This window comes from Tamandua tetradactyla, chromosome 8, assembly GCF_023851605.1.
Source record: "Tamandua tetradactyla isolate mTamTet1 chromosome 8, mTamTet1.pri, whole genome shotgun sequence".
Taxonomy (NCBI): Eukaryota; Metazoa; Chordata; class Mammalia; order Pilosa; family Myrmecophagidae; genus Tamandua; species Tamandua tetradactyla.
Window position 1 is genome coordinate 6,270,365 of NC_135334.1, and position 25,500 is coordinate 6,295,864.

At 39.4% G+C, this 25,500-nt stretch overlaps 2 protein-coding genes across 8 annotated transcripts in view; one reads left to right on the plus strand and one right to left on the minus strand.

The window, feature by feature from the left end:
• Window positions 1–5,014: 5,014 nt before the first annotated feature.
• LOC143644021 (uncharacterized) lies at window positions 5,015–9,851 on the minus strand. 2 transcript variants are annotated; one of them, XM_077112440.1, is made up of 3 exons: window positions 9,095–9,850; window positions 8,574–8,737; window positions 5,015–7,591 (listed from the first exon to the last, which is right to left on the minus strand). In XM_077112440.1, the coding sequence occupies exons 1-3, from the start codon at window positions 9,303–9,305 to the stop codon at window positions 7,532–7,534; spliced, it is 435 nt and encodes a 144-aa protein (XP_076968555.1). In that variant the 5' UTR covers window positions 9,306–9,850; the 3' UTR covers window positions 5,015–7,531. The 2 variants fall into 2 exon arrangements, 1 of the variants encoding a protein (XP_076968555.1); XR_013156451.1 differs by lacking the exon at window positions 5,015–7,591 and having other exon boundaries at window positions 7,603–8,737; window positions 9,648–9,851.
• PRDM10 (PR/SET domain 10) overlaps window positions 9,027–25,500 on the plus strand; it is a 135,632-nt gene continuing 119,158 nt past the window's right edge. For 3 of the 6 annotated variants that reach the window (XM_077112434.1, XM_077112438.1, XM_077112436.1), the window contains exon 1: window positions 9,027–9,639. The gene's annotated coding sequence lies outside the window, so the exon portion shown is untranslated. Of the gene's footprint in view, window positions 9,640–14,053; window positions 14,114–25,500 lie in introns of all 6 variants that reach the window. The other 3 variants (XM_077112437.1, XM_077112439.1, XM_077112435.1) reach the window with 2 other exon arrangements.

The following is a 25,500-nucleotide window of genomic DNA, read 5'->3' on the forward strand; positions in this document are numbered from 1 at the left end:
CAATCTGTCTCTGGTGTGTTGCGTTCCAGCAGCTAGCAGACTAGAACACCCTTGCTCATCAGTTTCTTCTTCTGAATCTAGGGGATAAATTAGCATTAGGATTTTTATACTTGTATAATTAGATAAATGAAATGGGAGTTTGTTGTCTGAGAAGAGATTCCAGCAGGCATGTCCTTGAGCCTCTCTAATGGGTCTGAGTTTGAAAGTTCAGGTTAGCCATGGATGAGTTACTTGACCAAACACTAATTGAGAAAATTAAAATGGCCCTTTTTGCTTTAAAAAAGTCTTCCATCTTTACAGTTTACTGCTGGGTAGTAAGCTATAGAGCCAGCTATCTCCTGTCACAAATGCCAGTATTAGAAATATGCAGTTGAGGATACTAAATAAGGTTAAGTCAGAGTTTTTTTTCAGATGGTACAAACATGTTTGAAGCTATATGGATGTCTGTAAATTCTTAAAGGAAAGCTTAGTAATTGGCAGTCTGATGAAATTTAAAGAGCTTCATAATATCCCCTTAATACTGAATTTAAGCAGCAGGAATTTAAAAAATAAAAAGGGCATTTATTTTATGAGGTAATGACAGTCAGTAGGAAGTTGGGTCATAACCCATTAATGATTCCTATGAAAGAAATATAACTTAGCCATTTAAAAGTAAACACAAAGCCACCCCTGATAAAGAGGAAGTAAAACTAATAAAGTAGGAGGCTGACAGAATTCCCTCAGAGATTGCAAAGTCAGACCATATAGATAAGCAGTGCTGAGCTTTCCGATGATGCATCTCAGGAAGCTTTATGAGTGTCAAGTCCTGTACCTTATGAATAGTTAAGAGCCTTAGGAGAGAATGTTACTTTTCTGCTGTTGCAGAATTAGACTAAATCAGTGGCTAGCCTTGACTTTGAGGCTGTGGAACTTCTATGCTGTCTCTTCATGGCTCAACACTCAACAGTGTCTGTTAAAGCGTTGAGCCTGAGTCTGGGTGTGTTACAGCTTGCAGGAGTGGTATATCCTCTGGTGCTATGTTCACGACTGCACAGGCAGCAGCACTTGCAGGCAGCAAAATGGAGAATATGGAAAAGAACTCCCTGCTGCTCCTTCATCCAGATCTGAACTCCATGAACGTGCTCTCCATGTTTTCTGGTTTAGTTTCCTAGGCGGCTTAAGAAAGTACCATGAAATCATGAGATGGTTCGGCTTAAACAATGGCAATTTATTCACTCACGATTTTGAGGCTGGGAAAATGTCCAAATAAGGCATTATGATGAAGATTTCTTCCCAAAGACCAGCTGCCAGTGACTCTGCTCCTCTGTCACATGGCAAGGTACATAGTGGCATATGCTGGTCTTTTCCTTCTCTTCTGGGTTTCATTGGTTTCAGCTTCTAATTCCATGGCTTTCTCTCTCTGTCTTTGCAGTTATCTTTTATTTTTTTTTTTACTTTTTTTATTTTAACGTTTGTTCCCCCTATTATTTATTTTTATTCCATATGTTCTACTCTCCTGTTGACAAGGTAGATAAAAGGAGCATCAGACACAAGGTTTTCACAATCACACAGTCACACTATGAAAGCTATACCATTATTCTATCATTATCAAGAAACATGGCTACTGGAACACAGCTCTACAATTTCAGTCTGTTCCCTCCAGCCTCTCCATTACATCTTGAATAACAAGGTGATATTTACTTAATGCAGTTATCTTTTATATTAAAAATAAATGATGGTGATTTTTGGGTACCATTGCACAATAAATTATTTTTATATTAAAATCACATTTAAAAATATTTACGTGCTCAATTCCTTAGCCTTTTCCTCTCAAATTTTCAAAAACTCTTTTATCTCATACATGCTCACAATTCCAGCCACCCACCCTCCTGGGCTTCTTCCTGACTCACCCCAACCTAAACCTAAAGCTTTGATCCAGTCACAGACTTCCTGATTTTTCCGCTTCAGCCCACGCTGTTCCAATATCAGACTTGTACTTCTGTCATACTCTTTCCGTACAATGCAGACCTGAAGCCATATGACTCAGGCTTTTGTTTTTGGACTAGTATCTTGTTTAATTATTTTGAAATAATTTCAGATCTACAGACAAGCTGCAAAAATAGTACAAGAATTCCTATACACCTATCATGCAGGTTCCCCGTATGTGAACATTTTAACAATTTTGCTTTTTCATTCCCTTTGTGTGTGTGTGTATACGTACATACATATATGCTATATATAGATTTATCCATATATATTTACTTTTCTGAACTGTTTGAATTTAAATCACAGATACATTGCCCCTTTAAGCCATGCGCATTTTCTAAAAACAAAGACATTCTCTTATATAACCACAGAACAATGATCAAAATCAGGATATTAACATTTGTACTATTATCTAATCTATAGATCCTACTCCACTGCAATCAATTGTCCCACTAATGTCCTTTATTTGCTAAAAAAATGTTTTTTTCCTGGTTCAGGAACCAGCCTGGGCTCACATATTGCACTGAGTTTTGTTATGTCATTTAGTGATTGTGTCTCTTTAGGCTCCTTTGATCTGGTGCACTTCCTCAGGCTGTTATTTGTCTTTCCTGACCTTAATATTTTTGAGGGGTACAGACTATTTGGTGAAATGTCCCTCAATTTGGGCTTGCTTAGATTCAGGTTATTTATTTTTGTTAGCCATGTCACCGAAATGAGGCAGTGTCCTTCTCAGTGTATCATACAAGGAGGTACATGATACCTGTTGTCTTAGTCCTGGAGATATTAATGTTAATTAAATTAAGAGATTAACTGAAACAATAACTGTCAACTTTCTCCATTGTAAGGTTACTACTTTCCCCTTTGTAATTAATAAGTTCCGTGTTGATATCAAACTTTCACCTATTAATTTTCACATTCATTGATGATTCTTGCTTAATGCAATTTACTGATCGTTACAGTTATTGCCAAATGATAATTTTCCTTTTTTTCCTGCACTCTTTTTTTTGTTTTCTCACCACTTTTTAAATTTATTAATTAAAAAAATTAACAAACAAAAATATTAACATATTCCATTCTACATATATAATCAGTAATTCTTAATATCATCACATAGTTGCATATTCATCATTTCTTAGAACATTTGCATCAATTTAGAAAAAGAAATAAAAAGAAAACAGAAAAAGAAATAAAACGATAACTGAAAAAAAAAAGATTATACATACCATACCCCTTACCCCTCACTTTCATTTACCACTAGCATTTCAAACTAAATTTATTTTAACATTTGTTCCCCCTATCATTTATTTTTATTCCATATGTTCTACTCATCTGTTGATATGGTAGATAAAAGGAGCATCAGACACAAGGTTTTCACATTCACAGAGTCACATTGTGAAAATTTTATCATTGTTCAATCATCATCAAGAAACATGGCTACTGGAACACAGCTCTACATTTTCAGGCAGCTCCCTCCAGCCTCTCTGCTACATCTTGAACAACAAGGTGATATCTACTTAATGCATAAGAATAACCTCCAGGATAACCTCTCGACTCTGTTTGGAATCTCTCAGCCATTGACACTTAGTCTCATTTCACTCTTCCCCCTTTGGCCGAGAAGGTTCTCTCAATCCCTTGATGTTTATTCTCAGCTCATTCTAGGGTTTTTCTCAGTCCGTTGATGCTGAGTCTCAGCTCATTCCAGGATCTCTGTCCCATGTTGCCAGGAAGGTCCACACCCCTGGGAGTCATGTCCCACGCAGAGAGGGGGAGGGTGGTGAGACTGCTCGTCGTGTTGGCTGGAGAGAGAGTCCACATCTGAGCAATAAAAAAGGCTCTCTTGGGGGTAACTCTTAGGCCTAAATTTTAAGTAGACTTGACCTATCCTTTGTGGGGTTAAGTTTCATGTGAACAAATCCCAAGACTGGGGGCTCAGCCTATAGCTTTGGTTGTCCACACTGCTTGTGAGAATATCAAGAATTCAACTTGGGAAAGTTGAATTTTCCCCCTTTCTCACCATTCCCCGAAGGGGGCTTTGCAAATACTTTTCCACTCACTGATCGAATCACTCTGGGATTCATCGGGGCATCACTCTGGATATAATTTTCACAAAATCTCATGTCCTACCTGAGATTCCAAGTACTTATAGCGTTCAATCAAACTATTTTCATAAGTTATATTAGGAAATGCACTAGTCAAAATATAAATTTTGTAACAAACAAACGTTTTTTTGCTTTAGTCTCACACATAAGATGACATTTTAAAATATTAATTACCATCTATTTTCAGCACCCTGCAATAATGACATTCCTGTGTTCTTCCTCATGCAAAAACATTTTTAAAATTTGTACATTGTACATTTCACTATTATTATACACTCTAGGCATTCCTGGATTATACCATCTCAATCTTTAATATCTATCTTTCTTTCTGATTTCAATTATGTCCCTAGCCCTCCTCCCTCTATCATTCTCACATGCAGCTTCATTCAGTGTTTTAACATAATTGTATTACCTTTAGGCATTATTGTGCTGTTCATTTCTGAATTTTTATATCCAGTCCTGTTGCACAGTCTGTATCCCTTCAGCTCCAATTACCCAATATCTTACCCTATTTCTATCTCCTGATGGTCTCTGTTACCAACGAAATATTCCAAGTTCATTCACTAATGTCAGCTCATATCAGTGAGACCATACAGTATTTGTCCTTTAGTTTTTGGCTAGTCTCACTCAGCATAATGTTCTCAAGGTCCATCCATGTTATTACATGCTTCATAAGTTTATCCTGTCTTAAAGCTGCACAATATTCCATCATATGTATATACCAAAGTTTGTTTAGTCACTCCTCTGTTGATGGACATTTTGGCTGTTTCCATCTCTTTGCAATTGTAAATAATGCTGCTATAAATATTGGTGTGCAAATGTCCGTTTGTGCTCTTTTTGACTTTGGTTTGCTTTCCTCTGTCATGGTGAGTGCTTAAGTTTGTTAGCTGCTAGAATACAATATACCAGATATACAATGACTTTTAAAAAGGGGAATTTAATAAGTTGCAAGTTTACAGTTCTAGGCCAAAAATGTCCCAATTAAAGCAAGTTTAAAGAAATGTCCAATCGAAGGCATCCAGGAAAAGATATCTTGGTTCAAGAGGGCCGATGAGGTTCAGGGTTTCTCTCTCGACTGGAAACACATGGTGAACATGGTGACATCTGCTAGCTTTCTCTCCAGGCTTCTTGTCCCATGAAGCTCCCCCAGGGGCATTTTCCTTCTTCATCTCCAGAGGTCTCTGGTTGCGTGGGCTCTCGTGGTTCTCATTGCTTGATGTGGCTCTCCTCTCTCGGATTCTCAAGGCTTTTTCAAAATGTTTCCTCTTTTAAAAGATTCCTGTAAACTAATTAAGGCCCACCTGGAATGGGTGGAGTCACATCTCCGTCAATCCAAGGTTAATACCTAGGATTGGGCGAGTCATATCTCTATGGATATAATCTAATCAAGCCTCCAATTTATAGTATTGAATTAAGGAAAGGTTGCTCCCAAAAAGATTGTATCAGGATTAAAACATGGCTTTTCTATGGGCACATAATTCTTTCAAATCAGCACAGTGAGCTTTCCCTTCTTCTCCGCTGTGTTTTTAACCTTTCTACATTCCTAACTCTTTTGAATAGCATGTACAGCATTTTAGTTGTTTTTATTGGGCTGTCTTATCATCTGCTATCCTATAGGTGACAGATGTCACTCTTCACCTCCCATTCTTTCTTCTGGGTTCCCAGCCCTCCCCAAAGCTGCTATTGTCAGTTATTAGTTACTTCTACCTCTATCTCTCCATATCCAAAGGTTGGTTACCTGTCTTTTATCTTTCCATTACCTGTCAGCAACATTTGCTACAGTTGACCACTCCGCCCTCCTTGAAACTTTTTTTTCCCCTTGGCTTCTCTGATATTACCCTCCCCTGGTTGTCCTCCTGCACCACTAACCTCAGTCTCTTTGGATGGCTTCCTTACTGCCTCTCAACTCTAAATTCAGGAACTCCCAAGAACTTAATCCTGAACCCTCCTGGCTCTCTTTATACACTCTCACTAAGAGACCTAGTCTAACCCTATGTATTTAAATATAGTGTATAGTCAGATGAACCCTAAAACTGGCCCTCATCTCCCCCTTTCATTTCCATCTGTCTATGAAGAATTTCCACTTGGCTTTGTAAGAGATATTTTAAAATCTTAACATGATTACAAAAGAACTCAAAATTTCTAATAATTTCTCTCCCAGTCTTCCCCGTCTCAGTTAAGGTGCCAACATTTACTTGGCCACTCAGGCCTCCGTCAACTTTATAAATCATTCATGATCACTCTCATGTCATCACTACCAACCCCTACTCTGTCTTACAACTTATCCATTTACAAGGCCTGTGGCTCTACGTCCAAAATAAATCTGATGTCCATACACTTTCCCTCATTTCCACCATACCCATTTTAGTCAAGAACACCATTTCTTGAGTAGAGCATATTGCAAAAGACTGTTAACTGGCTTCCTTGACTCTCATTCCTACCAGCCTACCCTACTCAGTATATTCCCTTGAGCAGCCAGATATTTAAGCATTTTTTACAGATATAAGAATATCTGTATCTATCTGACATTCCCCTGCTTAAAACCTCCAACTGTTTTTAAACTGAACTTAAAATACAAACTTCATACTTCGAAGTCTATATGATCTGGTCCCTGCATTTTCTCTAAGCTTTCTTGTATCACTATATCCATGGCCCTATGTTCCAGCAATCCTGACCTACTTGCTCGAATTAAAGTTTCTATGAAAGCATGGATATTTATATGCTGCATTTTTTTCCTTCTCTATAGTGTTCATTGATGAATCCAGAAGCACCTGGGACAAGTGTCTGGCAAATAGGAAGGATTCAATGAATATTTATTCAATGGAAGAATATGTTTATGCTATGTTTGTTTATTTTACCTCATGGTCTTTCCATTTGTTTTTCTCTCAGACTGGAATAAGATCTTAGCATTGCTGGTTTTCTGCCCCCACTCCTCCCCTCCTCCCCCATCACTCAAGTCTCAGCTAGATTATTAGTATCTCAGAGAGGAGATTTTTTTTAACATTCTAATTAAATAGTTAGCATTTCCCTTCCCTTTGTATTGTCTTCCTTTATTTTCTTAATGACACTTACTACAACCTGGAATAGCTTAATTTATTAATTTATCTTCTGTGGTCCCATTAGAATGTAATCTCCATTCCATGATAGCAAGGACTGTTTGGTTCCCATTATATCCCAGTGTTTGGAACAGTGAATGGTACACAGCACATGTTCAATATTGTTGTACACCAAAATGAATGAATTGTACTGTAATTTAAAAAATTAAATTAAAAAATCCACATAAAAAAAAGGAGATTCCTGAAGTTCTCACCAGGAAGTAAAAATCTCTGGGATGGTGTCCACCTTTTTTTTACAAGCAACTAAGATAATATCTGGACTGTGCAATCTTAAAGTTTTATAACACTTCTCGAGGTCCATGAGGGTATCTCTGCTCTCCAATATAGATAGTCCCCTTTCTCATGGCGAGTTTATTTTGAGCTTCTTGATGTCATTTCTGAATGGCGGACCTCAGATGGAACAATCTCAGTCTACCAAAGAGAATATAATAATGTTAAATCTCAAAAGGTGAGGAGTTCTTCCCAGAGGCCAAGGGATATAGGGAGCTTTTGCAAGGCACAGAAGGAGTGCCCAACCTTCAGCATAGTCTGTGAACTTACCATAAACAAAGGGAACATTCAGTGATTCTTTTAATTAAGATAAGCTTTCCAAATTGAGCTAACTTCCATGTCTATACACCCAGAGAAGCACCAGTATCGCCTTTCACAATAAATGTTAAGGGCTGCCTCATCGAGCCCATTCTTGCATTTTCTTTTTAATTAAATCCAACAACTGTTTCTTGATGCTGCCTGCAAGGGGTGGATGGAGGGACAACACAGGGTCTAGCCACCAAGTTGCTCACAAGATAAACAGCTGTTTTTTTTTTTTTTTTTATTAAACATACCAACATACAAACACAACCATTCTTACCATATGATCATTCCATTCTACATATATAATCAGTAACTCACAATATCATCACAGTTGTATATTCATCATCATGATAATTTCTTAGAGCATTTACATCAATTCAGAAAAAGAAAACAAAAAATTCATACATACCAGACCCTTTACCCCTCCCCTTCATTGATCACTAGCATTTCAATCTACTAAATTTATTTTAACATTTGTTCCCCCTCTTATTTATTTTTAATCCATGCTGTCTTTGAAATTGTAAAAACAATATAAAATGTTCTTCCTTTCTTTTTGCTTTGTTTCCAGTTATTTACATAAACAGAACACTATAGAGAAAAAAAAATGTCAAAGAACTGTAGTTTTTCACTCCCCTGTGGGTGTTTCTGTTCTCAAGCCTTTGCTTAGTTGTGCTTTCTCCCTCTTTTCCTTGATTAGTTTGGCAATTCTGTAGGTTTTATCGCCATTAATGCTTCTTTCTACTCGTTTAAGTCGCAGACAATGCGCCAGGTATTTACATGGAAATCTCAATCTTCAAAACAACCTCGCAAGGTAAAATACCGTGGATGGGGAAACTGCCTCTCCGAAAAGGTCCAAGGTCTCTTTGAGATCTAGCTGCCATCGCATTGCAGGTGCGTGGTTGGAGCTGGGTGTCTCGCTCCAAAGCCTGAGGTCATTTCCATGCACAAAAGGCTGTTTTTTAAGGAACTCCAGGAGGCGCACACCTAGGGGGAAGAAAATGAGTTCAATCATTGGCGGACCAACGTTGATTAACACTTCTAAATGTTTCTGAAAATCATTTCCCTTCTCAAAACACCAAGAGTGGCAAACGGGGAGAGGAGCAATGAAGGGAGGGAGCTTTGGGGCTTGGCAGAAGTTTCGTTTGTACAGGAAACGGAGGACACAGGCAAGGGGGTAAGAAGAATAGAAGTCAAGTGTGGTCACAATCCCGGTGGGCTAGGAACCCCGCAGCTCCCGTTCTGCGGGGTAGCATCCGCCGCCGCGTGGCTCCAGAGCGCGACCAGGTTCAGGCCCGCCACCCTGTCCCTCGCCGGGACCCACGAGCCGGGTCAGCTCCGCACCGAGGCCTCCCAGCGCGCGGGGTAGGAGGCGGCTCGCGACCCGCCGGGAACCTGTCCCAGCGCCCGGCGGCCTCTCCCTCCGCTGGGACCCGACCCGCCAGCCCCAGAATCGGGCCTTCTGATTGGCTAAGTGCAGAACGCCGCCGATACACGCGCTTTGATTGGGTTGTAAAAGGACAGGAGTGCACGAAATAAAGAGGCCTTCAGTCATTGGGCCATTGTATGAATCTCCTTTTGGCTTCTCTGCCGACTGAATAAACGTCTCAGGATCTTCGTCATGACTCTTAAGTCTGGGTCTGTCAGTTCGCCCCGGCGTTACTCGTCTCCAGGGCTGACATGGAGTTTTTAGAGTTCAGCCAATCACATAACGTCTAGATCTGGTTGCCAGGCAGGTTATGCTAATAAGACCCCACCCTTTGTGCGGCTCCCACTCTGCGGCGGGAAGAACCACCTGGAGGCGGCGGGGGGGGGGTTGATTTCCATCACCCCTAGGGAGAGAGGATCGGGGACCCGCTGATCTTCCAGCTCCCCTCACCCAACGTTGTGTAAGTACCTAAAGGATTAAGGGAACCGAATAAGTCAGGGTCCAGAGTACCCTATCGATTGGGAGGGTGTTTCGTCCTTGCTTAGTCCCACCCAAAATGGCGCCCAGCTCTTTCCGCGTTTCAGAGCCCGGCCGGGGCCAACCGACCGTGGGCCCGGGTGGGGGGGGATTGATGGTGGTGGGGGGGAGAAATCCCGGCGGCACCGCCCGATGGTACAGTCCAGCCGGGGCTGGGACAAGGCACCTCACTCGGGGTGGGGGGTCAAACCATCTGCACCTTCGAAGGGGAAGGGGGCAAAGGCCTAGAGGAGCCCTTCCTGGCGCCGCGTCCGGCCGCGGCTTTGCCGCCTCCTTGCCCCTACGTTACCCATACCCAACCTCCCTCTGTGACCACCCGGCGGCCGGCCTGCTCCCTCGGCCGCATGCACCGCTCTCCCCTGCCCGCGTTGGTTGGGCCGGGACGGCGGTTGGGCGCCGGGCTAGCTCCCCGCGGTTGGGCGGTTGGACGGGCGCGCGGGGCACACGCCGCGGCCCGGGCCGCCGGGGGCAAGGCCGCAGAGGGACGGGGCCGCCGGGGCACAGGGCCACTGGGGCGCAGGGCCGCCGAGGGGTCGGGGCCACCGGAGGTGGAGGGCTGTGGAGGAGGGCGCCGCGGGGGTTTCAGGGCCGCTGGGGGCCAGGGCCGCGGAGAGGCTGCGCGGGCGGGGTGGGACGGGGGCGGGTGGCCCCCAGGGGCGAGGTCAGCTGGTTGTGGCGCCCGTTGTGTCTTTGTGCGACCGCGCACCCACACCTGCCACTGGTCCTTAGTCCCTCAGCACCCTTGTTGTGCGAGTGGGCTGTGCCAGTCGCGCGAGGCCTACTCTAGGGTTATGGGCAGTGGCGGGTTTGGGGTTATCCGAGCGAGCCGGGTGTGCTGGGATGCGCAGGGCGAGGACGAGAACCAAGTGGTGGTCGTCGTGGTGTGCGGCCTTGCTTCTGCTCCACTGCGCACGCTGTTGAGTACCAGGCCCCGAGCCCCAGGCCTTCATGGATGCTCGTGGCCAAGCTTTGTGAGCGGATTGGTGGTAGACGGTTTTCCAGCTGATCACCAGCTTTCCTGCCTCCTTGCTAGACTGTAGCCAGGTGCTAGATACTCTACGAAGTGAAACCCGGTAGCCACTTTCTACCCTCTAGGCCCACCAGCGCTGCCCAGCTGAATTGTGTGTGTGCCTTTGGCCTTGCTTGGTGCATTAGTTGGATTAATCAGTTGTCAATGTCCGTGTACTCTTAAGCACAAGGTGGGGGCGGCTTTGGTCTTGTCATCGGGGATTAAATGAGTAATGAGTCCCTCATTCTGCTCCTTTCACCTATTCAAATGTTGCCTGAGGACTTATCTACATTTTTACTTACTTTGTAAAAATGCTTTATCCACACGCACTAAAAAGACTTAAAACATACCAAAATATCAGCAGACATTATCTCTGGCATTTGTATTTTGGGTGATTTTTAGCTTTTTATGTTGTTTCTGTATTTTCTACACCCAGTATAGAAATCCCAGCCGCATCAGCTGATGGTCAAGCCTACAGTACTCTCCTTTAAATTTGATTGTAGCTACCTTCATTAAAAACAGAGTCACTCATGACTGTTTTGTGACCTTTTTTCTGACCTGTCCTCTTGTTGCCACTCCATCTTTGTTGTAAGTTCTTTGAGAGCAGAAAGGTATATTTTACTTTACTTCTGCACTCTCGTACGTGCTCCACCCCCGGTATCACAATCCTTACACATTGATGAGCAGTATTTGTGGCTTACAAATTGAGAAAACAAAAATTAGGATTGGTTGGAGGCAAAGTCGTATTTAAAGAGTATCTTCACTTGGTTTCCATTTTTTATTTTGGACCAAGACATTTTTAACACCTGACTTTATCATTTAATTCTTGTGCACCCACTCTTTGCTGTGCTCTGTTATTTGTTTTGAAAGGGTGTTAAGCTGATGAGTTTTTCCAGTGAAGCCACTATTAGTTTTTCTAATGCTTGCTAGCACACATTACCACATATTAGTGTATTGTACATCTGAGTGTAATCTAGCATGTATTGTAGATAGAACATCATCCCTGTCCTCAAGAGTTCAGAAATGCGTTTTACTTAGAGATTATGGTGGTAAAGAGGATAGCATATCCATCCAATATAATCTTAAATAGATTGGCATTCTCTCAATGTCCACTGGCCTGTATTTTTTCCTTCTGGTTTTAACCACAATGCATCGTCATTGTAGAAAACAGAAAATATAGAAGCAGCATAAAAAGTAAAAGTTATCTAAAATACACCAGAGATAATACCTGCTGATATTTTGGTGTCTTTTTTTTTTTCCGAGCATGTATAAAACATTTTTACAAACTTGGTATGTTTTTAGTATCTAGGTTTTAAAATGTGTGTAGGCACCCAGTGACCTCACTGATGGTGCTGTTTTCAGTAGTTTCTTCCATTATGTCAATGGGGTCATCATGGACTCTGAACTAAGTGAATTTCAGCATATTAATTTTACTTTTTAAAATGTAAATAATGATGATAGGTTCGGAGTAACAAGCAGAATTGATCAAAGGGTTGAGAATTACTAAGCTGTAATTTTGGTTTCCCCAGTAACTACATTTTAAGCACTGGCAAACACATTGGTAACTGTGTAATTTAATTTGGTAAAAATAATAAACTAAACTTCCTTTCATTGCAGTGCTTCATTTGTTTAGTCAGAGTTTGTTTTAAAATTGAATGGTGATGTACTTTAACCTATTATGACTAAAATAGTAGTCTTTCCTGCAGAGCCTGTAGACACACACCCTAGACAGCAGTTTGTGTTTTTTGCAAGCAAAATTTATTACTATTTAAGTTTATTGTAGCCACTTTAATAGATTAGTGAATATGAATTTGGTTTGGCTTCTAGAAAGAGCCAGTCAGTTAAGAAAAAAGGAAATGTTTGCTACAACCAAATCTTTGCAGAAGGTCTAGCTTGAATTTTTCCAGTAGAGTTGGTAGGGGTAAGGAGTGGGAGGGAAAATTTTTTTGGACATCATTATTTTGGCCATTTTTCTGGTGTGCACTGTTGACTCCTTCCTCTCCCTAAATCTGATATCAATTCATTTATATTGTTTAGTTGAATATCTCCTACAGTGTATTAGCTTCTGGTTTTTTTTTTTTTTATTTCTCAGTGTAATGACCCAGGTTCAAGACTTGTCTAGAACATTCTGAACTCTCCCATCTATTTCCTACAACCCTTTCTGCAACATTGATATTTCATTATTAGTTCTCAAACATTATTTTGATTCCCTTTCCAGAATTCTTCAGTGGCTTCCCATTGTTCTTACCTGTGTAGATCAAAAATTTGTTCAGATGGTGGAAAGCACTCATGGTTAGCTCTTTGTGGATAACTTTGAAATAATTTAGGGAATTGGCACATGAGAAAATGGAGAGGGAGGAAGGAGGTTCTGGATAATCCCAAATCATAATTACGAGACTAGAGAATAGTTGTTAAAAAATCAGTACTACACAACAGTTTATGAACCCCAAACAAATAGATTGCTAAATGCTTGTTATTGTAGTTCATTTCTAAATTGTGCTGTCATTTATTTCAAACATTAGAGTGTTGAGGCTCAATGTCCTCTTTCCCTAGGTCCTTCACTTTCATGGTCCGACTCTCCAATGTTGGAATGACCCTAGAAGAACTGTCCCCTAGATCTGTGCTGTGCAGTTTTGACAGCCAGCCCCAGGTGTCTACTAAGCACTTGAAAAATGGCTAGTGCTGTAGGAGAAAAGGACAAAGATATCTCAATTTTAAAAATATTGATGACATGTTAAAGTGATAAAGTTGAATATATTGGGTTATATAAATTTAGTAAATTTCACTGTTTCTTCTTTTTTAAAACTGGCTGCTAGAAGATTTGAAATGATCTAAAATTGCATTTGTGGCTTGCATGATGGCATATTTATGTTGAACCGTGCTGCCTTAGGTTTAGTCTTATAGAGGTGTGGTGCCCCCAAGTAACAAAAAGACATAATGCATTAGCTTTTGGTTTCTGTAATTTAAACTAATAAATACTTTTAATATGTGGATTTGATTGATTTTTTTTTTTAGTGCTTATGATAGCTCTCACGAAAGCACTCTTACCTGTTTGAAGATTACACTTCATCTCAAAACCACTTCCACATAATTGAGTTGACTGTTACTGAATTAATATATTCAATTAATCATATGAACTTAAAAAAATGACATCATTCATTTTGAAAAAGTTGATCTAAGCATTATTAGTGGAATTTTCCAAAACTTGGTCTGCTACTTATTCATTGAATTTTATAATTTAGCTTTTTGAAGGATGTAAGAAATATTTGTAGGAGAGACTTGAAATTGAGAAAATCAAGTTCACTTTTTTTTTTTTTTTTGGTCTCAGGTGTCAAAGGAACCTAGATTCCCAGCTCAGCTTGGCCTACTGGCTGTGACCTTGGGCAAGGTACCTAACCTCTGTAAGCCTTACTTTCGTATCAAGTCATTTAACTGGCTTCTAAATTAATAATGAGAAGAAAAATAGTACCAACCTGGTAGACTCAGTATGAGGATGCTTGTTATACTTACCACAATCATATAAATGGCCCAATAACAGTACTTAGAAATAAATGGGTCAGTAACTCTTAACCTATTTTGGATCCTCTATTTCTACCCAAGTGGTCTTCCTATAGTCTTTAAAATATCCTGAGTTTTTTTCCCTCCATTTTCTCACTTTTTCCTTTCTCATCTGGAATGTTTGCTCCTCGCATTCTCTCTTCCTCCTCCCCAGATCTGCCCTTGAAATCCCATCCAACCTTCTGGAGCAGGGTCAACAAACTTTTTCAGTAAAGGGCCAGTTAGTAAATGGTTTTTGCTTTGTAGGCTTTATGGTCTCTGTCACAACCACTCATCACAACCCCTGTACAATGACAGCATGGCTGTACTCCAATGAAACTTTAATTATGGATGCTGCAATTTGAATTCAAGTAATTTTTGTGTCACAAAATCTTCTTTTGAGTTTTTTTTTTAACCATTTTCAAGCATAAAAACCACTGTTAGCTCACAGACCATAAAGGTGTTAGGCAGAATTTGACCTATAGGCTGTGGTTTGCCCACCCTTATACTAGAGAGAGCTGAAATCATACATTCCTCTTTGAAGCCTTGTTGACCAACTTATTTGAAAGTGATCTTTGTCTCTGAATGTCCTAGGAGTTTTTTTGTTTTGTTTTTGTTAGACATGTATTTTAATGAACACTTAGGAACAGGAGAGGATCTTCCACAATGGCAAATGGAAGATAATGCTCCACAAAGGGGGCAGTGGGGAGTGCAGGGGCTTAAGGGTTTAGGACAAAGGTGTTGACACAGGGTTTGTTAGCAACAGTGATCAAGAGAGGGGAGTTTCAGTGCCTTGTTTACAAAACCATTTGTGCATTTTTCCACCACCGGCCTCTCCTGAGGAAATTTGATGCTTTAATTTCTGACCGAATCATTGTAGGCAGCTACTTGTAGGCACTTGTTCTCAGGCCCTGGGTCTCCACAATGCACAGCAGGCTATGTTAACCATAGGACAGGCATTGATTGCATCTGTATTGTACAACAGAACACTAGGAGTCTCCCTGACAGAGATAACCCCACAAAGGGATGCCACCAAGTCCAAGAAAGGGAATTAAACCATTTTCCAGTTACCAGGAGTATGGGGTAAAGAGTTAAATGAGGGAGCGGGCACATAGGGCTATCCCCACGTACCACATCCTGTAAATGAGAAAATTCTCAGATTTTCCGATGCATTAAATTCTGCCAGGCCAGGCCAGCAGGTATTTCACTCAGTCCAATTTGCAGGGGTCACAGTCCAAGAAAGGCTGGTAGTGCCTGAAGATGGCAAGCCCATGGAAACCCAACAACATTGGATCTGTTTGTGGGAATGAGTTAGCACTGAAGCCAACTGTAGGAAGGTGTTTGCTAGGGCACTATGGGCGAAAAAAAATGTTTATAGGGGACAATAAGGGGTCTAACAAAATACTAAAGTTCCGTTGGTTGGCAGCAAGGTACTAGGCACAGGAACATTATGGGAAAGTTTTAAATATCAGATATTTCCCCTTTGCAAATTTTGAGAGGCCTCTACTGTGACATCAATCATTAGTTTAGGCATAGGAAGGGTCCACATAGTTATACATAAGGTTCCCATTAGGAATAGGAGACCCCAGATTGGTGATATAATATTTTGGGTGACTCCTATTCCCCATGGGTTTAAGATTCTCAACCAGCCCAGCTGCATAGACCAGCAATAAAGCCAAAGGATGTCATTTTCCCCCATTTGTATGGTCTGATGCGTAGTCACCAACAAATTATTATTATTCTTGCTTTTAGACTGTAAAGCAGCTGACCTTTTAGTTTGTATTTTCAGGGCCTGCATCAGTCTCCTGCAGGAGTTTTGCACTGTATCCTCATACATAGGATACATATGCAATGTACATAGTAGCATTTGTTGAGCACTTGCTGTGTGTCCTATTCTAGTTGTTTATGGCTAACCGGATTATAAATTCCCAGAAAATTGGGATAGTTGTCAGTTTCCTCATCTAGAATGCGGTACAGAAGAGTACGTTTTACTTACTGGATTCTAACATGTTTGGAGGAATACATGAATAAATATAATTTGATTAAGAATTCATTCGCAGTGATTTCTGATGCCCACCCCTCATGGGTATCAGAAAGATTTTGCATGCAAACCTTAGCAGTTTCTTTGCACTTTTGAAGATTAAAAAAAATTTTTTTTTAAATATAGGAATGAACAAACACAAACATCTTAACTTATGATCATTCCATTCTACATATATAATCAGTAGTTTACAAACTTGAATATTTTGAGGCCAGTTTATTGGAGATTATTGTCAGTTTTGCCACATTTTATGATTACAGGTAAACTCATAGTAGAACAACTACAGTGCTTTTGATTAAGTGTTGCTGTATCTGATGTTTAAAGTGTCTTATCCAAGGCACCTGTTTACATGTAATCCTTAATATGTGTCATCAAGAGGACAGTGTTATAATTTTACGACTGAGGAAAAGGAGTATACAAGACTGGTGAGAAAGCTGAGGCTAGCAGCAAGGTGTCTGGGTTCTGAATTCTAGGTTCTAGTGGGTAATTTTTCTTCTTTCATTTTTTTTTATTAGAGAAATTGTAGGTTTACAGAGAAATCATGTATAAAATATAGAGTTCCTATATACCACCTGTTCTAGTTTGCTAGCTGCCAGAATGCAATACACCAGAAACAGAATGGCTTTTAAAAAGGGGAATTTAATAAGTTGCTAGTTTACAGTTCTAAGGCTGAAAAAATGTCCCAATTAAAACAACTCTATAGAAATGGCCAATCTAAGGCATCCAGGGAAAGATATCTAGGCTCAAGAAGTCCGATGATGTTCAGGGTTTCTCTCTCAGCTGGAAAAGCACATGGCAAAGTCTGCTAGCTTTCTCTTCTGGCTTCTTGTTTCATGAAGCTCCCTGGGAGGTGTCTTCCTCCTTCATCTCCAAAAGTTGCTGACTGGTGGACTCTTCATGGTTCTGCAGCATTCTGAAGCTTTCTCCAAAATACTTCTTTTCTAGGATTCCATTAAACTAATCAAGACCTACTTAAAATGGGTGGAGATACATCTCCATCTAATCAAGTTTAATACCCACAGTTGATCAAGTCACATCTCCATGGAGATAACGTAATCAAATTTCCAACCTGTAGTGTTGAATGGAGATTAGAATAAACTATTCCTCCCACAAGACTGATGAGGAGTAAAACGTGGCTTTTCTAGGGCGCATAAATCCTTTCTGGCACACCACCAGAAATAGGGTGGCACACCACCCTATTTGTAACACCTTGCATTAGTGTGGTACATTTGTTTCAATTCATGAAAGAACATTTTTATACTTGTTCTGGTTGCAATAGGGTTCAATGTTTGTGTTGTACAGGCCTATGTTTGTTTTTAAATTTTTATTCTAGTAACATATATACAACCTAAAGTGCCCACCTTTTAACCATGTTCAAATATGTAATTCAATGCTGTTAATCATATTCGCAATGCTATGCCACCATTACCACCAACCATTACCAAAATTTTACAATCCATCCAAATAGAAGCTCTGTACAGTTTGAGTATTAGCACTCCATTCCCCACCCCCACCTCAGCCGCAGATAAACTGTATTCTAGTTTCTGATTCTGTGAATTTGCTTATTCTGATTATTTCATATCAGTAAGATCACACAGTATCTGTCCTTTTGTATCTGTCTTATTTCATTCAACATGTTGTCTCAGTGTTAATTTTTTTTTGAAGCTCACAGCATGAGTTCTGTGGTATTTTCTTTTTTAATATTTTTATTGAGAAATTTTCACACAAATACAATCCATCCAAAGTGTATAATCAGTGGCTTACAATATCATCACATAGTTGTGTATTCATCACCATGATCATTTTAGGAACATTTGAATCATTCCAGAAAAGGAAATTAAAAGAAAAAGGGAAAAAACTCATATATCCCATACCCCTTCTCCTCCTTCTTATTGACCACTAGTATTTCAACCTACCCATTTTTTTTGCACCCCATACCCCCCCATTATTTATTTATTTATTGTCCTTTTTTTTTTTTAACTCATCTGTCCATAAATGGATAAAGAGAGCATCAGACACAAAGTTTTCACAATCACGTGGTTTTCAAGAATCAAGACTACTGGAATACAGTTCAGCAGTTTCAGGCACTTCCCTCCAGTCACTCCAATACACCATAAACTTAAAAAGGATTTCTATATAATTCATAAGAATAACCTCCAGGATAACTTCTTGACTCTGAAATCTCTCAGCCACTGAAACTTTTATTTTGTCTCATTTCTCTCTTCCCCATTTTGGTCAAGAAGGCTTTCTGAATCCTATGATGCTGGGTCGGAGCGAATCCCTGGGAATCATGACCCAGTTGCCAGGGAGATTTACACCCATGGGAGTCATGTCCCACATAGAGGGGAGGGCAGTGCGTTCACCTACCAAGAGAGAGGCCACATCTGAGCAACGAAAGAGGTTCTCTGGGGTGACTCTTTGTGGTGGGTATTTTAATGAGGTGTCAGTCTCCTAGCCATCATTTATTTATCTTCTTGATATCAAGGCACTGAATGTTATTCAGGAATTTAAGTATTTCATAATTTGATAAATGTTAGGACATAGAATCAATAGATTTAAAAAATTTTTTTATAAAGTTTTTAAAAATATAACAACAAACACAAACATTCTTAATGTATGATCATTCCATTCTGCATATATAATCAGTAATTCACAATTCATCACATAGTTGTATATTCATCATCAAGAGCAGTTCTTAGAACATTTGCATCAACTCAGAAAAAGAAATAAAAAGATAACAAAAAAATTCATACATACCATACCCCTTACCCCTCCCTTTCATTGATCACTAGCATTTCAATCTACTAAATTTATTTTAACATTTGCTCCCCCTATTATTTATTTTTATTCCATATGTTTTACTCATCTGTCGATAAGGTAGATAAAAGGAGCATCAGACACAAGGTTTTCACAATCACACAGTCACATTGTGAAAGCTACATCATTATATAGTCATCTTCAAGAAACATGGCTACTGGAACACAGCTCTACATTTCCAGGCAGTTCCCACCAGCCTCTCCATTACATCTTAACTAACAAGGTGATATCTATGTAATGACTAAGAATAACCTCCAGGATAACTTCTCAACTCTGTTTGGAATCTCTCAGCCATTGACACTTTATTTTGTCTCATTTCTCTCTTCCCCCTTTTGGTCGAGAAGGTTTTCTCAATCCCTTGATGCTGAGTCTCAGCTCATTCTAGGATTTCTGTTCCACATTGTCAGGAAGGTCCACACCACTGGGAGTCATGTCCCATGTAAAGAGGGGGAGGGCCGTGAGTTTGCGTGTTGTGTTGGCTGGAGAGAGAGACCACATCTGAGCAACAAAAGAGGTTCTCTTGGGGGATGACTCTTAGGCCTGATTTTAATTAGGCTTAGCCTATCCTTTGGGAGGGTAAGTTTCATATGAACAAACCCCAGGATTGGGGGCTCAGCCTATTGCTTTGGTTGTTCCCAGTGCTTGTGAGAATATCAAGAATTCTCCACTTGGGGAAGTTGAATTTTCCCCTTTTCTCACCATTCCCCCAAGGGGACTTTGCAAATACTTTTTTATTCACTGTTCAAATCACTCTGGGATTTATCGAGGCATCACTTTGGACAAATCTACAAAATCTTATGCCCTACTCAAGGTTCCATGTACTTATGGTGTTCAATTAAACTGTCCACATAAGTTATATTAGGAACTGCACTAGTCAAAATTTTAATTTTGTACCAAATAAACATTTTTTGCTTTCGTCTCACACATAAGTTAAAATTTTAAAATATTAATTACTATCTGTTTTCAACATCCTGCATTATTGACATTCCTTTGTTCTTCCTCATGCAAAAATATTTTTAATTTTGTACATTTAGTCATTATCATTATACACTCTAGGCATTCCTAGATTATACCATCTCAGTTTTTATTGCCTATTTTTCTGAGAATCAATAGATATTTTGTTGCAAATTTTCTCAAACACCTTAAGCCAAATGGAGTTAGATAGTACATAACTACAAAACAATAATTCTAGAATTAAGACTAAATTATATAGTAGTAAATATGCTCTGATAGACTTTGTTTCCTTTAAAATTTTTAATTAAAAAAGTTTGTGTTCATATTTATATCAACTTATTCCAACCTGTAGTCATCTCACCAAAACATTTATATCCTTTAATGCATCTTAAGCATATGTCTTTTTCAGATTAATGGTTTTTAACAGTTATAAACTACAGCATATATATATTAAGTCAAATAAAACCTGTGTACGACCTTCACGGGATATAACTTCTAAAATTTTACTGGGTGACTTGAAATAAGACCTAAATAAATGGGGAGAGATCCTGATCAAGGATTGGAAGATTCAGTATCGTAAAGGTGTCAATTCTCTGGAAGCTGATTTATAGATTTAATTTCACCCAGCAAATTTTTAAAAATTAGATTGGATGAGCTGATTACAAAGCTTTTACCAAGACCCAAGAATAAGCAAGACACTCCTGAAAATGAAAAGGAAGTTGGAACAACTTCTGCTATTAGAGATCAAGAAGTATTCTAGAGCTATAATAATTAAGAGTGTGATATTGGCACTGGGGTTGACTATTAAATCAATGGAACACAATAATGCATCCAGCAACAGCCTCACACATATTCAGACACCTGATTTATGACACAGGAGGCATGGCTGATCAGAGAAGAAGGGAGAGTCTTTCTATTAAATGTCGCTGGAGTAATTGGCCACTCATATAGAAAAATTAAATTGGCCCCCTGCCTCATGCCATACACAAAATCAATTTCAGGTGGATTAAAAACTTAGCTATGAATGACAAAATAGTAAAGCTTTTGTAAGTTAATATAGGAGAATATATTCATGGCCTCGGTATAGAGAAAGGTTTCCTACACAAGACAATACATGCACTACTAAAGTATGGGGCAAAAAACTTGTATGGGCACTTTAGAAAAGGGGAAATCCAACTAATAAACATATAAAGAAGTGTTCAACCCTGTTTATAATCAGAATGTTACAACCGCAATGTCATACTACTGCGTGCTCCTAAATTAAAGTTGGCAATGTTTGGCAGTATCTAGAAAGTCAAAGATATGTGTACTGTAAACCCAGCAGTTCCACTCAGAGTAATGTGTACACATAAGGAGACTTATTGTTGTGATATGAATGGATTCAGTTAATGTTTGGGCTGCTATATGCTGTTCTGTCCTCCAGGAATTTTTTGGAATAATGGTGAAGAAACGCTATTTATATTTTCCCTATCTGCTGAATATTTGCCTAAAGTCTTCCATTCAATCTCTTCTTCAGTTCCTAAAACCACACTAATCACAGAATAGGCATTTAATAAATATGATTGTGGGTTTTTATAATTATTTGAGTTTCGACAATGGTGCTCTTCACTATGGCTTTCTAGTTACCTCAGCTCTCTGGCTATTGAGTTATTTGCTCAATTAAATCTGCTTGTGGGTTTTGTAAATTACAACTCCTTCTGATTCTCTTGAGACTAAGTCTAGCCTGGTGATTGCATCATGTGGTGAGAAGTCAAGGAAGCAGAAGCAGATCAAAGCATTCTTGGGTTTTGGCCTAGGGTAAAAGCTGTTATAGTAGAAAAGGAGAAAAGAAAAAAAAAATCAAGTTCTGTAGTAAAAGGGAGCTGGGTTTAAGTCCCACTAATCAGCTCTCTGTACTTGAACAAGTGTTCATTCTTGGTTGTGAGGACTTATTGAGGCTGGGCATTTAAAGTTCATCTCACAACGCGTGGCAGCCGGCCCTCCATAAATAGCAGTAGAACAGTCATTACTATCCCATTGGTTGTTTGGCTAATATCATTGAATTTATACATATATATTTTTGATCAGATGGACTATGATTATGCTGATTTTTAAAATAGAGAGCTGCATCTGTTAAATGATCTTAATTTTGTGGTCTCTTATCCTTTGCTCGCTTTGCAGATGGCTCCAACATGTTTTAAGTACAGTAGAATGAAATAGTCCAGTTGATCATTTGCAAAGAGTAGAGGTGGCTGGGGTTGCTAGAAAGGAACCTGATGCTGCTGTTTTGTCTCTTGTGTGGAAGAAAAATGCTAATCACATATTTTTAAATTCTATTGGTTGTATGTTGAATTCTGTGTATCTTCTAGTGAAACAGCATCAGTTAAGAGAGAACCCTGGCCTATAGTTAAGACATATTTATTCTGAAATGGTTTTTTAAATAATGAAAGTGCATTAAGATGCCTTAATTGAAAAGATTTTTCTGTATAAAACACCTTTCTGATCTAATACTTTATCCCATGGTATCATAACTTTAATTAATGTACTCTGTATACCTTTGTACTATGTGGTAAATGATCTTATTCCGCTCTGTCTTAAAGAATGGTATTATTCCAATTGTCAAGATAAAGTAATTTTATTGCTTTTAAGAATAATATCTTCCTACTACTCCATAGTGAGAAAATACTTTAAGAATTGTCCTGGCTGGTGGAAGACAACTCTACTGACTAGATCAGTGAATGCCGGCCTATCTATGGGTAGTTTTATTAAGAAAGAGGTTGAGATTTGGTAGATTCCAAGTCTTACTTATCAACTAATTAAAATAGAGTTTTTATGAGGGTGATAGCTGCCTCATTAACATTCAGTATTTCATCTATTTGGCTCACCATCCTGTGGGTGAAATGCTTTTTTTTTTTTGACCACTTCGTCTGCATTTCACTTTTAACTTAGCAAACAAGAGATTGGGCGAGAGGAATGAGAATCTGAAAATAAACACCCGATGAGGCCCACATTGCCTGTTCACAGGAAGAGTGAATTGGATAGAAAGGAAATTACTTCAACTCAATATCAATTTGCTTCTTAGCTCTGGATCAGTGTGAGGTTTTAGTCTATTTGAACAAAAGACTTCTGATTTTTCAGGAAGTAAAATGAACAGGTAGTTTTCTACCTGTTTTCTTTTCTATTATATACATAGGTTTAAATTATAGGAAAATTATGCTCCATAATAATGTTCCTTGAATCAATTTAATAGTTAAGGACTTCTTCCCCTCAGTTAAAACATTTAAAGCATTTACATTTGTCAAGCTTACCATTTAAGCTTATGCCTGTTTATATTATCCAGTATCTATACTAATAACTTGGGTTTGTGTGTGTTCAGTCACAGTCACCTCCCAGAACCACCTGTGAGGAAAGAAAGCTTACAGGGTCCCAGAAGGCCTACCTGAAACCTGAAAGTCTCTTACTCAGTTCCTGCAATTGCTAACTCCACAAAAGGGCTTCTGATAGGCAGGCCAGGTAGTGTGTGGTGTACAGGTGTGCCTGGGCCACAGGTTGTGACTGAACTCCACCTGCTGTCTTGCCATGGAATGCTGCTGTTCAGTGTGGTCCGATCTCCGTGAGTCCATTAGCCATAATTGTAAAGCAAGTGTGTATGCTCTATGCTATTCGTGCAGACATCTGCAGCCATTCTTCAGTCTTCAATTGTTTCTCATAAATCTGTATTTAAACACAAAACTCATTTCAGCTATTCCCGATAAGTGTTATTCTGTGGTGAAGGGAGGTTGGAAAAGGAAATGCCCAAGGGAATCGTCTGGTTGGCAAGGAAGCCCTCCAAAATTACACCCCCCCCCAGGTTTTTCGGAATGTTTAGACGTACATTTTAGGAAAGTTGGTAAGTTGTATATTTTGAAGAAAGGTACGAGGGTTCTTTGCTGACGTTTTTGTTTAGCAGCAACATTTTTTTTTTTTTAATATGGTGACTTTGAGCCGTAAATGTTTGTGTAAGAATATTTATTGATGTCACTTAACTGGTTGGAGTAAGAATTTAGAGCTCTTATCTTTCCCCAGTGTTTGCTAAAGGTCGGTCTTGGCTTTGTTATAATCAAACCCTTGTATCACTTCTAGAACGATTTTCCAAAGTGTCACTGCCATGAGAAAATAGTTTTCTTCCTTATGCAGCAGTTAACCAGATCTGGCCAGGTGTCAGATTCATCTGGGAAGGTTTAGAAGCAAAGTTTCTTGACCTCCACCTCCCCTCCAAATGACTGAATCAAAATTCCTGGAAAATGTGTTTTTATCTTGTTAACTAGGTGGTTCTGGTAAAACCAGTTCATGAACTTTGGGGACTGTAGGCCACCTGAAGTGGAGTTTAAATTCCTGAACTTTCACTTGAAGTCTTTTACGGGCCCAACTAATTGCCATTAGAGGCTTGTCTCTCTCTTGTGGTTACTAGTCCTCAAGTATGCCTTCCATTGCCCCTGCCTCTGGACCCTTCTCAAGTGTTTTCTAGAGAAGTGCCTTCAAATTTGTCTAGCAGCAAGCATGCCATTCTTCCTAATATAACCCAAATCCCACTTACTATACAATTCACTCATCTAAAGTATACAGTCACCCCCCCCCCCCCCACTCCCCATTCCTTCCCCAGCTCTAGGCAATTGCTAATCCATTTTTGTCTCTACATCATCCATTCTGCCTAGGACATATAATGGAATCATACAATATGTGGTCTTCTGTGACTGGCTTCTTTCAGTTAGCATGTTTTCAAGGTTCAATCAGGTTGCAGCATATATTAGTATTTTGTTCCTCTTTTTTTTTTCCACATAGGCAGGCACTGGGAATCAAACCCAGGTCTCCAGCATGACAGGTGAGAACCCTGCTTGCTGAGCCATCATGGCCCACCCATTTTGTTCCTTTTTATTGCTGAATAATATATATATATATATTGGCATGTTCAGGCTTTGGGAATCGAACCCGGGTCTCCCGCTGAATAATATTTCATTATATGGATAAGCCATAGTTTATTTATCCATTCATCAGTTGGTGGACATTTGGGCTGTTTCTACTTTTTGTTTATTATGAATAATGCTGTTAGGAACATTTGTGTAAACGTTTTATATGGATATATGTTTTCATTTCTATTCGTTTCCTTAGAAGTAGAATTGTTGGGTCACATGGTAATTCTGTGCTTCACCTTTTGAGGAACTGCCAGGCTGTTTTCCAAAGTGGTTGCACCACTTTACATTCACACCAACAATATATCAGAGTTCCAATTTCAACACATTCTTCTCAGCACTTGTCACGGGGGTCATTCTGAGGATTAAATGAGTTGAATTAAATTAAATGCCTGTAAAATTCTTAGTAATGTGGCCCTAGCTAAAAATTAGCTATTGACATTATAATATCATTGCTCTCTATTTTTATTTAATGCATGCAACAACTCTGCAAGAAAG

Excerpts from the sequence above, each read along its gene's own strand:
- LOC143644021 (XM_077112440.1), bottom strand. The coding sequence starts at position 9,305 with ATGACTGAAGGCCTCTTTATTTCGTGCACTCCTGTCCTTTTACAACCC. Across the intron at positions 8,738-9,094 it reads CCGCGCGCTGGGAGGCCTCG|GTGTGCGCCTCCTGGAGTTC; the intron begins GTGCGGAGCTGA and ends TCTTCCCCCTAG. Across the intron at positions 7,592-8,573 it reads AGGCAGTTTCCCCATCCACG|ACTGAGATTGTTCCATCTGA; the intron begins GTATTTTACCTT and ends TCTCTTTGGTAG.